This window comes from Garra rufa, chromosome 22 (assembly GCF_049309525.1).
Source record: "Garra rufa chromosome 22, GarRuf1.0, whole genome shotgun sequence".
NCBI lineage: Eukaryota > Metazoa > Chordata > Actinopteri > Cypriniformes > Cyprinidae > Garra > Garra rufa.
The window spans coordinates 4,033,655-4,049,051 of record NC_133382.1 but is presented as its reverse complement, the minus strand read 5'-3'; the positions used below and the strand labels follow the sequence as shown (position 1 = coordinate 4,049,051).

At 33.4% G+C, this 15,397-nt stretch overlaps 1 protein-coding gene across 1 annotated transcript; it reads right to left on the bottom strand.

Annotated features, from left to right (window-relative positions):
• Nucleotides 1-771: 771 nt before the first annotated feature.
• tob1b (transducer of ERBB2, 1b) lies at nt 772-5,402 on the bottom strand. The gene is made up of 2 exons (XM_073828232.1): nt 5,205-5,402; nt 772-2,866 (listed from the first exon to the last, which is right to left on the bottom strand). Exon 2 carries the CDS (start codon nt 2,750-2,752, stop codon nt 1,760-1,762), a length of 993 nt encoding a protein of 330 aa, XP_073684333.1. The 5' UTR covers nt 2,753-2,866; nt 5,205-5,402; the 3' UTR covers nt 772-1,759.
• Nucleotides 5,403-15,397: the final 9,995 nt, after the last annotated feature.

Sequence of the window (15,397 nt, the reverse complement as noted above, 5' to 3'; positions counted from 1 at the left end):
TTTGTCCACCAAGGCCTAGTGTGCATACAACCAAAACACATTATCGAAGTCATATAACCTGGCTTTTCTCATGCGATATGCTTAAAGTGCTACCAAAATAAATCCCAGTGCCAAAACAGACTTGAGATAAGCAGATGGTGCTCTATCTGCGTCCACGCTGGCATCAGCGAAGTCTCAAACTGCAGTATTGAAAATAAACAAGCGCACGTTGTGAATGCCACGACCAGCGTAATCTCAAAACGCTCGCTCTCACGGAGGCTTTGCACTTCAGCTGAGAAAACAAAGTGGCCATTTGAAGCTTAATTGTTGCGCTGCACTATAGCAATAAGCCTCTCACAGCGGGGAGCTCAGATGCAACGCAATAAGAGCAAACACGAGCGATTTGTTTTCAACCTTCACCGCATTTGCGCTCCAAAATGGTTCACAGTTGAGATCTTTAAGAGTTTATCACCTGAAAGCCATGAGGAAACGTCAGCTGATCATTAGTCTTAGTTATAACACAGACACAGAAATGAATGAGATGCTGAATCAGCCCAAAGCTCTTATTAATCTTTTAAAGGTCACCTGCGCCGCACCTTACCGAAAGCACACATTCACAGACTTTGAATGTTTGACGGTTTAGCACAACAAATGTCTTTTTTCTGACACATTGTTCCTCTTTAGAAGCCATTTTGTGCTTCAGATTCAGCAATCACATCGAAGCATGTTGAATCGTTCAGTTACTCATGAACAATGCTTATGTAACGTGGAAGAAAAAGCAACACCAGCAGGTTATTCTTGCCTAAATTCTCTTTTATTGAAAAAGGCCAGGGTGCAAATGTCAAATAAAAAAAGAAAACAAAAATAAAAGACAAGCATATATTTCAAGCATTTTAATACAAACTTAATATAAACTATTTCAGTCCCTCTTGACATGTAAGACACTGACTCAAAATACTTTGTTATACCATATTTTATCAAGTATTGCACAATGTAGGTACAAAATTAATATATACGATTACATTGTCCATAATATAGCAAAAATCTGTTGAACTCTTAACAGAAAATACAACTCTTTTTGTTTCAAAAAAGCAAATATTCCTACACTGAAATTCCAACACTAAGGAATATTCTGTACACAATCTTTAGAATTTGATCTATTTTTAAAGATGAATTTCTTTAACAATTTAAAAAAAGGAAAAAAACAAAAGAAAACAATATATTATAACATAAAGCTTCTGCAGCCATCACAGATCACTGGAGTAGTAAAAAGATATAAATGCAATACCATGTTGTAGAAACAATATATATACTCTGATATTTTACAAACTCTGTACTCAATTAAATTATACAATTAGAAAAAAGACCACGTAACCCCAGATATATATATATATATATATATGCATTAGTGCCAATTCCTTAAAAATCAGCCAAGTCTTACCAACTTTAAAATACTGTAAGAGGCCAGAACTTGAAGCTTCTGTGTTTCTTTCTTTTTTTAGAGTATGTTTTAGAGTAGTTTTCTTCCAAAAGGTAGTAAAAAAATCATTTTTTGCTTTATTGGCAAAAAAAGGAAAAGAAGAGAGACGCGTGTCGACCGAACCCAACCGAGCTCGGACTCTTTAGTACAAACTCAAGGGGGCAGAGAGAGATCGAATGGAGAAAATAATAAACCAAAGTGAACACCCTTGGGCACATGCGCTTATCAGTGACTAATAGGGATCCCACAGTTGTGCGTCTTTGCCTTTCGTTTTCCTCTTGCCAACAATCGTTTTCCACATTAGTTAGCCATGACAGGCTGGAATTGCTGGTTTGAATACTGCATGTTGCTGAGACTGAAGTTTAAGCCATCCATGAGTGACTTGTCGTTGATGCTCCCGTAGGCTGTGAACACGTCGAAGGCATTGCTGTACTGCAGAGGGCTGAGGCTGAGCGGGTTCTCGCTTTGAAACACCGGAGCGCTTCCAGAGCTCCCTTGGCCTTGCAGGTTGGGGAACACGAACTCCTTGGCGTTGGGCGAGAGCGCAGATGCCGCCTTTTGCTGCTGCGGTGAGCTCCCCAGGCCAAAGCCGTAGAGCGAATGCACAGAGCTGGAGATGGCTTTCTGCTTGAGGAGGCTGTTGACATTCAGGCCCAGGTTGGTGGGAGAGCTGCGAGCGACTTTGCCGCCATTGCGGCCACTGTTCTTCATCTTAGTGGAGCCGAACTTGGTGGCGGCGAACGAGGCTGTGGTGAAGGTTAAAGGCTGGGCGGAGCGCGGCATGAAGGACGGGCTGACGGCCGCCGACTGGCCGAACGGCGGCGGCGACGGCGAGCTGGACTCGGACGAGACGCCCACTGGGTCGCTGATTGGCATGAAGACCTGAGCCTCCGGGTTAAAACTGTTTCTGATCTCCTTATCCAGCTCGGAGCCGTTCTCGCCATTATCGTCCACGTATAGCACCTTGACCGCTCCCTTCTCCCCGATCTGGTAGGACACCTCAAAAGGGTCGATCCAGACGCTGAGGTCCTGAGGCAAGTTATTGCGGACGTCCTCGATGTCCAGCCCGCTTTCTTTGGCTGCTTCCTCCACCACCGGGTCCACCTTCTCGCCCACGTGGATGCACCTGAACCCGGATCCTTTGTATGGCTTGTCGGGGTACCAGTGTCCTTCGTATTTCTTCTTCAATTGCCGCTCCAGCTCCTCGCCGAAGATGTTCACTCGCCTCCGCGGGAGCTTGTTGTACAGGTATGAAATGATGAAGTTCAACGCTACTTGGATTTCAAGCTGCATAGCTGTTCGTCTGTGCTGCTTCAGTTGAGTGCTGCAAAAACTTCCAAGGCAGTAGTGATCAGTGGGGACTCAGAAGTGCTGGTGGACAAGTGCAGGAAAAATCTTCTCGTGCTCCTTGAATGGGGGAAAGAGAGAGGCAAGGTGTTAGATATGTAAACAAACACAGACCTAAGGGTGAGGGACACACTGAAAGGCCCGAACGTATGGTTTAAGAACCCTCTGGGCCTCTTTGGCCATTTTTGACTAAAGAAATATATTTTGAAATGTTCAAAATCATAGCTTCATCGGAATAAGATGACACTTGGTCACTATGCATTAGCCATATGAACACGTACAAAAGAAATCATGGACATGATTTGGATGTTGAAGGGTCATTGGTCAAATTGCAGACAGGAAATGAATGGGAAAAACAAATACAAAAACTGAGAATATTTTGGTGGTGCAAACTATAAATGGCAAAAAAAAAAAAAAAAAAAGCACAGAGCAAATCAAGGGGCCATATTCTAAAGCAAATTGAGAGTGTGTAATAAAATTAAAATGAAAATATAGAAAAAAAAAAAAAAAAAAAGGCTCCCTCTCACAAACACAAAGATAAAAGAACTGGTAAAACTGCAACAGAGCAAATTTTGAAATTATGCGAGATATTTTTATCCGTTTTTTGTCAAAAAATTTGTTTAAATGCATGCACTGCATATTTATTAATGGTCATTTTGATTTTTTCTCTATTATTTATGATTTCATAATTATTGTTTTTGCTCTTATTTTAACAAGTGTTCTATATATCCGAGTAACAGTAATGCTTCCCACGTGTTCCCTTTCTGACATAAACTTTAAGGTTTGATTGTACACTGACAAAAATTAATTGAATTTGCTAATTTCTTTTTAAGGTAAGTGGTTGCAAACAATTTATTTTAGCTATATTTAAAAAGAAAAGATGGAAGTTAAGTCAACTAAATTAGTTTACTTAACTATAGCTTAAATAAACTGATTGCAACCACTTAACACTTAACTCTTAACTCATTTTTTTCCCCCAGTGTATACATGACAGAACCAGATATTTATCCAAGCAAAAATATCTAAAACTTGACAAAAAGTAGTCTTTTAGAATGTCTAAATGCATATCTAGAAGCAAAAACTAAAAAATGTCTTAAAAAAACAAAACAATGAAGCTATACAAAAGCTTACATGACATTACAGAACCTTTTATTAGTTTAATGCAACCAGATGGCACAATTATCACCATTTAAATAATAAAAAAAAAGTATTTGAATGTGAAATGTAGCAGTTATTGAAAAATACAAAAAAAAAAAAAACTATTAAAAAAATGTATATCAATTCTAAAGGGGAAATTTGATCATTAAAATTGTATAAATATTGCATGGTGTCATAAAATCCCCTCAAAACTCTACATAATAATAAAAAAAAAAAATATTCTTGAACAAAAACATATTACAAAAAAAGCAAAAAGCTACATTACGGCTTAGCTCAGTTTTAACAGCGAAGGAGCCAAGTGTGACTCCTAAACGAAGAGGGCCAAAGGGTTATTATTAAATGCACTCTCCTAGTCTCCAGGATTCGAGGAGATTACATAACACGGATTCTCTTCCCTGCTTTATTCCGTCAACCGTTGCGTAAAAACGCCTTTATGCGAATATAGGCCATTCAAACACAATGCGACACACATTGCGCAACAGATCGGCGATCGGATTTCCCGAAGATCGCGACCAATGGCGTGACGCTTCGCTCGGGGTGTGTAGCCCTGACCAAATCGGTCCAATACACCAAATATAACGCTAGATCTTCGATATTCGGTCACTTATGGCTCACGTATGCAGTGAGCATCGAACGAGTACGCATTGAGACGCGGCCATTGTTATTATGAATATGGATTGGGAACATTCTGGACGCTTTCTGACTACAGAACTGTAAACAGACGTGCGAGCTCGCTTTGGAAATCCACCATACGTGGTGTTAAGCCTTTAGAGAAATAAATGACGGCTTTCGGACGCATTCGCGAATGGTCAGCAGGGCTGATCGGACATTTCCGTAAGACAAACAGACGAAGAGCGCAGCTCACATGACTGCACGGTTTAAAACGAATTCATTTATCAAGAACAGCCTGCTCTCCATTCAAGCAGGCGAACAGAATCAGTTCTTGAATTAATCAGTTTCTTAAAGCGATAGCGCACTCGAATGAAAAACCAAACAGATGTTGAACATTTGAGAGCACTGACAGTCTTGTTCACCATTGACTTTCGATGCATTTTGAATAAAGCGAATGCTGACCGAGGCTGTCATTCTGGCTAACGCCTCCTTTCGTGTTCCACAGCCTTGAACAACACAATTTTCGTGTAAACAAGCATCTTAGAAGCAATGCAATTGAGAATTGTTGAAACCAAAATCAAACGCCTCGGTTTTGACACATTACGAGTGTTCAATGCAATATACTTACATTAAACGACCGTGTTTGTTTTCCTGATGGCTTCCGCTTCGGTAGCTAACGTTAGCAGTGATCGAAAAGATTAATCCAGTTTGGGTGCATCGACATTAGCTGTTTGTTCGTCGGGGGATTGTGTTCTGTTTTTGGAGTCTATCGTCAGGCAATCCGACTCCCCACTGCCTGGGAGTTTTTACAACTCTGCCCTTTAAACTCCTGACTGGATCTCCTTTATAGCACTCCTCCGCCACGGACATGATGGGGGCGGTGATGCGGTTTTCAGAGGTCAAAACCCCAGCGCCGCTTGCGATTGGACAAACGTGCTTTCGTCGTATGTTTGCCTCCAAATCCTATGTGCGGATTGGCTGCGCGCCGCGTCAATCACCAAAAGAGACACGCCCCTCGACCAATAAGCGTTTAGTACATTTATGGATGGGGTTCCTAGTCATGTATTAAATGTCTTCCTCCCACACGAAACGTTGGGCGATCTAAACGTGATGATGATAACAATAATAATTTTAATATACTGGCTGCTTTGTTAATTTGATTTATCGAGACCACTCGCGATGTTTATAGAATCTAGCATTGCTGCTTATAATACGACTTAAAAAAAATCCATATTAGACGTAAGTAGATAAAAAGGCGTAAATGAATAAATGCATTAAGCGCAAGGACAGAGCGGAGTGACTTTGGTCATTTGTCCACCGAGGTGTGATCTGCCCTTGTGTGTTTTGCCTGGAAAAAAATGCTGGCGTGCTATTGGCTGGCCGTGCTTTCGTCATCATCATCTATGTATATACACTAATTTCTGTGGGTTTACCTTGCGAGTTTTTAAGTTATGCAATATGCATATAATTCGTGGTGTATAGAAATCAAAACCTAATCATCTGTACTACATACACTAGCAGTTCAAAAAAGTTTTTGACTAGTAAGATTTGTAATGTTTTCTAAAGAAGTTATTTGATTCAAAATTATTATAGAAATTATAGAAATTAATACTTTTATATAATTGCATTGCTTTTTAAATACCATGCGTACAGTATAATGCATGGCATATAAAAATCAAACCTAATCATCTGTGCTGCATACACTAGCAGTCAAATTTTTTATAAATATTTGTAATGTTTTTTAAAGAAGTTATTTGATCCAAAATACAGCAAAAAAGTGAAATATTTTTACTATTTAAAATAACTGCTTTCTTTTTGAATATATTGTAAAATGTGATTTATTTCTCTGATCAAAGCTGAATTTTCAGCATCATTACTTCAGTGTCACATGATCCTTCAGAAATCATTCTAATATGCTGATTTGCTGCTCAAGAAACATTTCTAATTTTTATCAATATTTAAAACAGTTGAGTGCATTTTTCAGGATTAATACTTTTATTTAACAAGAATGCATTAAATTAAACAAAAGTGATGATAAAGACACTTATAAAATGTTACAAAAGATTTCTATTTCAGATAAATGCTGGTCTTCTGAACTTTTTTTCTTTAAAGCAATCTGAAAAAAATTCAACTCAGCTGTTTTTACCATAATAATAATAAAAAATGTTTTTTTTAAGTAGCAAATCAGCCTATTTACAATGGTTTCTGAAGGATCACTTGACACTGAAGACAAGTAATAACAAGTAAACCAGGTTTTATTTGACTTTTTTTAAAAGAAAATAATGCTTTTAGTCATCAAGGATGCATTAAATAATCAAACGTGGCAGTAAATACACTTATAATGTTATATATAAAAGAACATGCTTTTTTTTAGCTTTTTATTCAACAAAGAATCCTGAAAAATAAGATGTATCACAGTTTTCACAAAAATATGACATTGATAATAATCAGAAATGTTTATTGAGCAGCAAATCAGTATATCAGAATGATTTCTGAAGCATCATGTGACACTGAAGACTGGCGTAACGATGCTGATGCTGAAAATTCAGCTTTGAAGTCACAAAAATAAATTAGAATTTAAAATATATTCAAATAGAAAGCAGTTATTTTAAATAGTAAAAATATTTCAGAATTGTCCAGCTTTTGCTGTGGCTTGGTGAGCTGAAAAGACATCTTTAAAAAACATTAAAAATCTTACTTTGACTGGTAGTGTACATATATAGTAACACGATACAGCCGTGTTGTGTTGCTTTTTCTATAGTATCAGTACGTTGACGCCTTACAGCTCTCAGATTTCATTTGCCGGGTAAACCAAGCTCCCATATGCAAGAGGTTTAAGGTTTTTGCCGTCATGAATTGTTATAAGCCCCTCCAAATATAGGCTTTGTGTGCACAGTAAGCTTTGCACCATATGGGTGAGGATTGCAGAGCGATATTATACACTCCAGTTCTGTCTACATTTGGGAAATGGCTCCAGGCTCACAGTACAACACGACAATGCTTAAAATTAATTCTGAGCTGTATGCCGACAAGTCCCGACGAGACGATTCTGTTTTATAAGAGAGTGGCGCTCTGGGCTTAAACAGAAATGACTGCTGTGTATTTTAGCATCTATTCTCTTACTCTGCTGTTTGTCTAAGCAACATTTTCTTACTGGCCTAATTACAGCCAGCGAGAGGAACATGCTAATGACTGCAGAATTCTAAACTCGGCGGTCAGGATAAGCTAATTTGCTTAGCAGGGATATTGTGAACGTTCAAAGTTCAGAGAAAGGCAGAGAGGGAGGAGGGAAGAGCCACACGGCCAATGGACTGCGTGCTTATTAAAACCTTTTTTGGTTATAGTGACTGCTGATAACGTGGTTAGTGAAATGTGACCTGAAGGCCTTTTTCTAAGGTTGTTGTGGAATTAAAAACACTCAATGTCTTTATGTCTCCTAGGAACTCAAACACTGTTATTCAGCTTTATGTGAGGCTGTAAAACCCTGTTTCGTAATTCAAATGAGCTTTCTGTTATTTGATATCAATATTATAAATCTAGTTTATTGTTTATTAGGATTTGAATGTTATGTAAAGCAAATAGCCGGTCACTTAAAGTGATAGTTCACTCTAGAATTAAAATTCTGTGGTCATTTACTCTCCCTTTTGTCATATCATATTACTTTGTATTTTAGTAATTTTCCAATTTTTTAAATTAAGATTTGTAATCATTTACTTGAGAAGCAAACAGTCTTGTTTTCTGAAAAATGAGTCAAACTTAAGTGTTTATGCTTTTTAACTTGACAATCAAAATGACACAAAATATTTATTAATTCAAATTGTGTTTTTGCAAAAAATAAGAAAAATATCATCCAGGAAAATATAAAAAAAACTTGATTTAAGAATGTTTATACTGGAAATCAAAAAAAAAAATACTGAGAAATTTCTTTATTATTTTATTTTATTTTATTTTTGCAGTGTGTGAATTTCTTTCTTTTTAAAAATTGAAAATTTAACCGGTTAAATTGATCAAATGTTGATTTAAGAAAAATACTGAGAAATTTATTTATTTATTTGTTAATTTAATTTAATTTATTTTAAAAAAAAAGTTTATTTTTGCAGTGTATATGTTTTTTAAAAACAAAAATTTAACTGATTAAATTGATCAAGTCTTTGTTTAAGAATATTTGTACTGGAAATCAAAATAAAAATACTAAGAAATTATTTTTTATTTTATTTTATTTTATTTTATTTTATTTTTGCAGTGTATGAATTTTATTCTTTTGTGAAACACTAAAATTTAACCGGTTAAATTGATCAAGTGTTGATTTAAGAAAAATACTGAAAATTTATTTATTTGTTTGTTAATTTAATTTTTTTATTTGTTTATTTTTGCAGTGTATATGTTTTTTAATATAATTTAATTGATTAAATTGATCAAGTCTTGATTTAAGAATATTTGTACTGGAAATCAAGACAAAAATACAGAGAAATTTATTTATGTATTATTTATTTTATTTTATTTTTTGCAGTGTATGATTTTTGTTTCTTTTGTAAAACAGTAATTTAACTGATTAAATTGATCATGTCTTGATTTAAAATAGAATGTTTGTACTGGAAATCAAAAAAAAAAAATACAGAGAAATTTTTTTTTATTTATTTATTTTATTGCAGTGTATGACTTCCTTTCTTCTGCGAAACACGGAGGTATTTTGAGAAATGTTTCTGTTCAATGGCCACTGAAACACTTTGGTTACCAAATATGTTCTTTTATGCTCCAGAGTACAAAGAAAACCATACAGGTTTAACAAAATAAGACTGAATAAATGATGAATGACCATGTTTGGCTAAACTATCCTTTTAACCTTGATTTTTTTCAACATGTCCTATATCTTCATAAATCTTTTTGTATTTATTTTACAGTATTGCTTTACAGTTCCTTACGTAAATATGACGTAGAAGCAGTAGCATAGCAACAATAAATAAATATTCTGATAAAAACAAACTCCAGCTCCTCCCTGCTCTTGACATACACCTGAAGTCAACTCTGCTCACGCCCTGCTCTTTCTTAACATTATTTAAGGAACTTGTCTGAAGAAAGAGCGGCTGTTCTACATTCCAGTCGTGTTTCCAGTCCTGCTCATTGTGTGTGTTTACTAACGCTTGTGTCACCGATGCAGTGAGATATGAGGAAGACGTCATTGTTCCAGTGAGTTTGTGATGGTGTTAGACGGCTAAACAGGTAGAGAAGGCTACGAGGTCCCAGATTGCTCCTCTGCAGGGGTGTGAATGAAGCATCAGAACGTTTCCAGCATTCACTGACTCACACGCTGGAGCTCTGCCAGTGGAGGTGGAACAGGCCGTTTACATGATGTGATGAGAGTACATCAACAACACAACACTGTTCAACCATAGAAATGAGATGTAATGCACATGTGCTTTCAGTTTAATCAAAATAAGACCTTTAGTCGATGTCTTTTAGCTCTATATACACACGCAACTAAGGTTTAGGGTTGGTCAAGATTTTATGTTTTTAAAAAAAGTCTCTTCTGCTCACCAAGGCTGCATTTATTTGATCAAAAATGCTTTAAAAATTATGAAATATTATTAGAATTTAAAATAACTATCTTCGATGTGACTAAATGTTAAAATGTAATTTATTCCTGTGATCAAAGTTGTATTTTCAGCATCATTACTCCAGTCTTCAGTGCCACACGATCCTACAGAAATCATGAAAATATGCCGATTTCTTATTAAGAAACATTTTTTATTATTATCATTGTCATATTTTTGTAGAGATGGTGATACATTTTATTTTTCAAGATCCTTTGATAAATAGAAAGTTCACAAAAACAGCATTTATTTGATCAAAAATGCTTTAAAAATTATTAAATATTATTAGAATTTAAAATAACTGATTTCTATGTAAATATATAGTACAATGTAATTTATCCTGTAATCAAAGTTGTATTTTCAGCATCATTACTCCAGTCTTCAGTGCCACATGATCCTTCAGAAATCATGAAAATATGCCGATATCATGATTTAAGATTGTTAAAATATTTCTACTGGTAAATAAGACACTATTAAGACAACTATTAAGGAAATCAGTTTTTGCAGCAAATCAAAAATACATCCAACTTTTCCTACACCAGTTTAATTTTTTATATATATATATATATATATATATATATATATATATATAAAACTCCAAGAAACTCTTTTTCTGTTTTTACCAACAAAAATAGGATGGCAACTTTTTTATAATCATTACCTTCATAGTCCCGTTTACATTCATATGCAGTTTAGAACAGAAAGTGCTTCAGTAGTTGACGTTTACTAATGAGAAGCTTTACTGAAGTCACACACTCCTGCCAAAGACCTGAACTCCACTGACAAATCATACAGTGGTTCTATAATATTTAGCATCTGTGTTGCTGCTCTGCTCTCAGTTAGTGTTCAGTAATGGCTTTACTCTTGACTATGACGGATGAGCAACAAATTATAGCCGCCAATGATCAGAGGAAAGGGAAGTTTGGTGGTCTGACTCAATGTCTATTAGTTACTGAAGTAACTTGATGACTCATAAAGCACTCAATCTATATTTTCAGAGTTTTTAATGTCCTGTATTTTCATGTGAATCTCTATCAAACACACTGCAGGTGTAATGAGGAGGTCAAGCTGGATTCGCTGACAGATTTCTTCAGAGAGAAAATCACAAACGATTTATTGTTTGCTTGATACAAACATTATTGTTACTTGAAAAAGCTAACTGAATTTTTTTTAAATATTTAAATATTTCAGCTATATATATATATATTCTATTAAATTTGAAATTATATGTGTTTGTGTTTGTGTGTGTGTGTGTGTGTGTGTGTGTGTGTGTGTGTGTGTGTGTGTGTGTGTGTGTATATATATATATGTGTGTGTGTGTGTGTGTGTGTGTGTGTGTGTGTGTGTGTAAAATAAATAGAATTTAAAAAAATACAAATCTGTAAAATTTTATCTAAAATGAAAATGAAAACTATTGAAAATAATTAACATATTAAAAAAACTTAAACATATTTTCTTTCAGCTAGTTAACAAGGAAACATTTCTCATTTTCATTTAGTTTAACTTAATGTACTAAAATAACTCAAACAAAAACTGAAATAAAAATGAATACAAAAATCTTTAAAAACAAAAAATATAAAAACACAATAACATTCTTACATTTACAAGAAAATACTATTTCAGTCTTTTATCTCAGAATTTCATGTTTAAGTCATGCATTATTTGTTGATTTTTTTGTAATTATTTATATTATTTACTAGCAATTTCTGAAACAATTTATGGGTGTGTGTGTGTGCGTGTCAAATCAAACATAAAGTTATATATATATATATATATATATATATATAATGAAAAAAATTAAAAATTTTATTCTATTTATTGCATTTATTACACTGCATTTTCTAAAATATTTTTTGTCTTGTTTTTCCGTCAAATCTAAAAATGCTGAATCAAGTCTTGAGAAGCAAAAATTCTGACAAATTCATTAAAATTAAGCGATTTTTTTTTCTTGAGGAAATAAAAAATCTGCCAGTGAGGTAAAAAAAAATACTCAATAGCTGATATTTGTAATTGTTATAATCTTAAACTCACTTCATTTTGAGAATTATTAATCAGAAACAAGACCTAATACCTTTAGTAATTTTGCTTTTCAAGTAAATGTATCTTGATTTAAGAATGTTTGGATATTTTTACTGGAAAACAGGCCAAAAGCACTGATTAAGAAAATAATCTTTGCAGTTACCAGCTTTTCTGAATGTACTGATAAAGCATGCACCATTTTTCACTATAAATGCCCTATCATTACATCTGCATTAAACCCCAGAAACACTGTGTGTCCTACTTTTGCTTCATCATTTCTCATGACTAGCTCAACAGGGTTGCTGTGAGTGAGACACCTGCTGTTTTACACAGTTTCCTCCATCCCAGTACAGTCAGTACTCGATAATGTGATAATGCTTTTTGTTCAGCCCGATGTTGATTTGTTCAGGAGTAAACAGATGTTGACACATAGAAGAAGTATCTGGATGATAATGCGGTCAGTGTGGTCTGACCTGCCCGGTCGCTCCTGTCTCTCAGGGCGAGTCCACATGAGCTCATATCATGTCCGGCCAACAGTTTAGCTAGTGATAAGAACTCAACGTCCCGCACAAGAACGACCCACTTTATCTAACAAACACCAAGCAGAGACTTCAGGATGGAGTGGATGTTAAGATGTGGTGGAGTTGTTACATCTGGATCCTCCCAAAACCAACAGCATTGTTCTAAAATTGAACGCTCTTAAAAATAAAGCATTCAGAAAGGGTTCCACATCTTAAAGGCAGATGAGAACATGTTGAAGTTTTAGTGATGCCTTAAGAAAACTAATTAAAGGTCTGTGGTACTTTAAACCATCTATAGTTGCGTCCATAAATGCTTCTATACTGAGAAAAAAAAGAAAGAAAGAAAAATCATAGAAAGAAAGAAAAATCATGCAAACATTGCAGTATAGTTCACAAATAATCACAAAGAAACAACACGTACACTTTAAAAGTGTTCATAAAATTATTATTAAATATTATTATCATCAAAATTTTACATTTAATTCAATGCATTACTTGCTGATTGTTCAGCGTAACAGCGTAAAAAGAATAAAATCTTTTTTTTTTTTTTGGTAATTTTTTTTTATCTACCCTGTATGCATGTATATACTGTATATATATATATATATATATATATATATATATATATATATATATATATATATATATATACATAAATCAAAGTTAGGTTATTATAGATCACCAAAACTAAAACTTTTTTTTAATACAGTTTACTAAAATAACTCAATCAAAAACGAAAAAAATAAATAAATAAATAAATAAAAAAAAAATGAAAAAAGAATTTTTTTTCTTGTCAAATTGATTACCTACACTGTTTAAAAAAGTAAAAAAATAAATAAAAAATAATAATATATATCAATCAAAGCAGGGTTATTATAGATCACCAAAAACTAAAACCATTAAAAAATAAATAAATAAAATAAAATGTACTTAAACTAAAATAAAATAAAAAACTTAAACATATTTTATTTCGACTAGTTAATAGGGAAACATTCTTATTTTCATTTAGTTCAACTTAATTGTTCTAAAATAACTCAAAAAATGAAATAAATAAAAAATAATGAAAAATTAAAAATATAAAAAATGACAAAAACACACAATAACATTCTCAAATTTACAAAATACAATTTCAGTCTTTCTTCAGAATTCCATGTTTAATTCAATGCATTATTAGTTGATTCTTAGTAATTATTTATATTATTTCTGAAACAAAACTTCTTATTTATTTTAGTAATTCATTATTTATTACACATCAAATTAAACATGACATTGTCAAGCAGAAGTAGTATTTTCTTGTATAATCTGTTTTATTTACAACTTAGAAAAAATATATATATTTTTTCTCATTACATATTAGAATATCAGTATAACAACTGAATGGAAAAATTGGATAGATAAATGCTTATGTATTTCATAATGTTTTAGTATTTAGTTTGACCTTCACAAGTTTGTGTGAAACCTAATAACCATGTTTATTTATTTATATATTACAGTTGTTTTACTCTATATTGCATTGTGTTTTAAGGTTGTAAAAATATGTAATATATATATATATATATATATATATATATATATATATATATATATATATATATATATATATATATATATATATATATATATATATATATATATATATATATATATATGGTCCATATACTGTGATATCAAGGATTTTTTCATATTTTATTTTGTTTTATTTTTTGTTTGTTTGTTTATTTATTTTTACAGTTGTTTTACTCATATATTGCATGAGTTAAGGTTGTAAATAAATATTAACTAAAATTAATTATTTATTAAGTATTTTGTCACTTACAGCATGACTTTTTATTTATTTATTGATAATTAAATTAAAGTAAATGGGGTCCAAAGTTGATTTGGACCTTATTGACTTTGAGGCCAAAAACCATTTTCAAAGAATGATAATTCTGATCCTGAATGATCATTATTGGGTAAACTGTCCCTTTAGTATTTAGTTTGACCTTCATGAGTTTGTGTGAAACCTAATAACCATGTTCTCCATAATTTGAGATCCAAAGAGCATCTGGAGCTTCAATGGAAGAAAAACATCTGATCCTCTGTAGGTTTTAATCGCTAATAAACGTGTTCATTGGAATACTGACCTGGAAATAGAAACATTTTGAGAATGTTTAGTTGATTTAAATGTTTTAAAAGACATCAGTTGATTTCCAGGTTTGACTTACATTTTATTTATTTATTTATTTGGCTCAAACAGTATGTACTGATTAATGCCAGCAGATGAAAACTAAAGCTAATATGCTGATCTGAACTTTTTAAAATCTCAAATGAACCAAATATGAATATTTATTTTGATATACAGACAAAGTGTATTTTATTTGAGTGAGTTTTGCTCTGCTGTAATATTAGTTCTTGGTTGTTTCCTGCATGGCTGTGTTTTAAGTGTGTTCATACTCAAGGTGGACAGTCTAATTACTGCCTCTTCACTGAGGAAAATGTCAGTGAGATTTATGAAATGTAAAGGCTGTTTCAGGAGCACATCATCTTGCCCTTTTCGTTTTTGTCCTCAAATTCAATTACAGCTTCTTTTGTCGCGGCCCCTCTTTATTAAGTTGTTATTTGTGCTCTCTCAGGGGGACTGAAGCTAGTCTAGACCAGAAACCGCTACGCTGACCTTCTAGTCGGAAGAATTTGATTCGTTTTCTCCTTCA

Coding starts and splice junctions, on each gene's coding strand:
- tob1b (XM_073828232.1), bottom strand. CDS start 2,752: ATGCAGCTTGAAATCCAAGTAGCGTTGAACTTCATCATTTCATACCTG.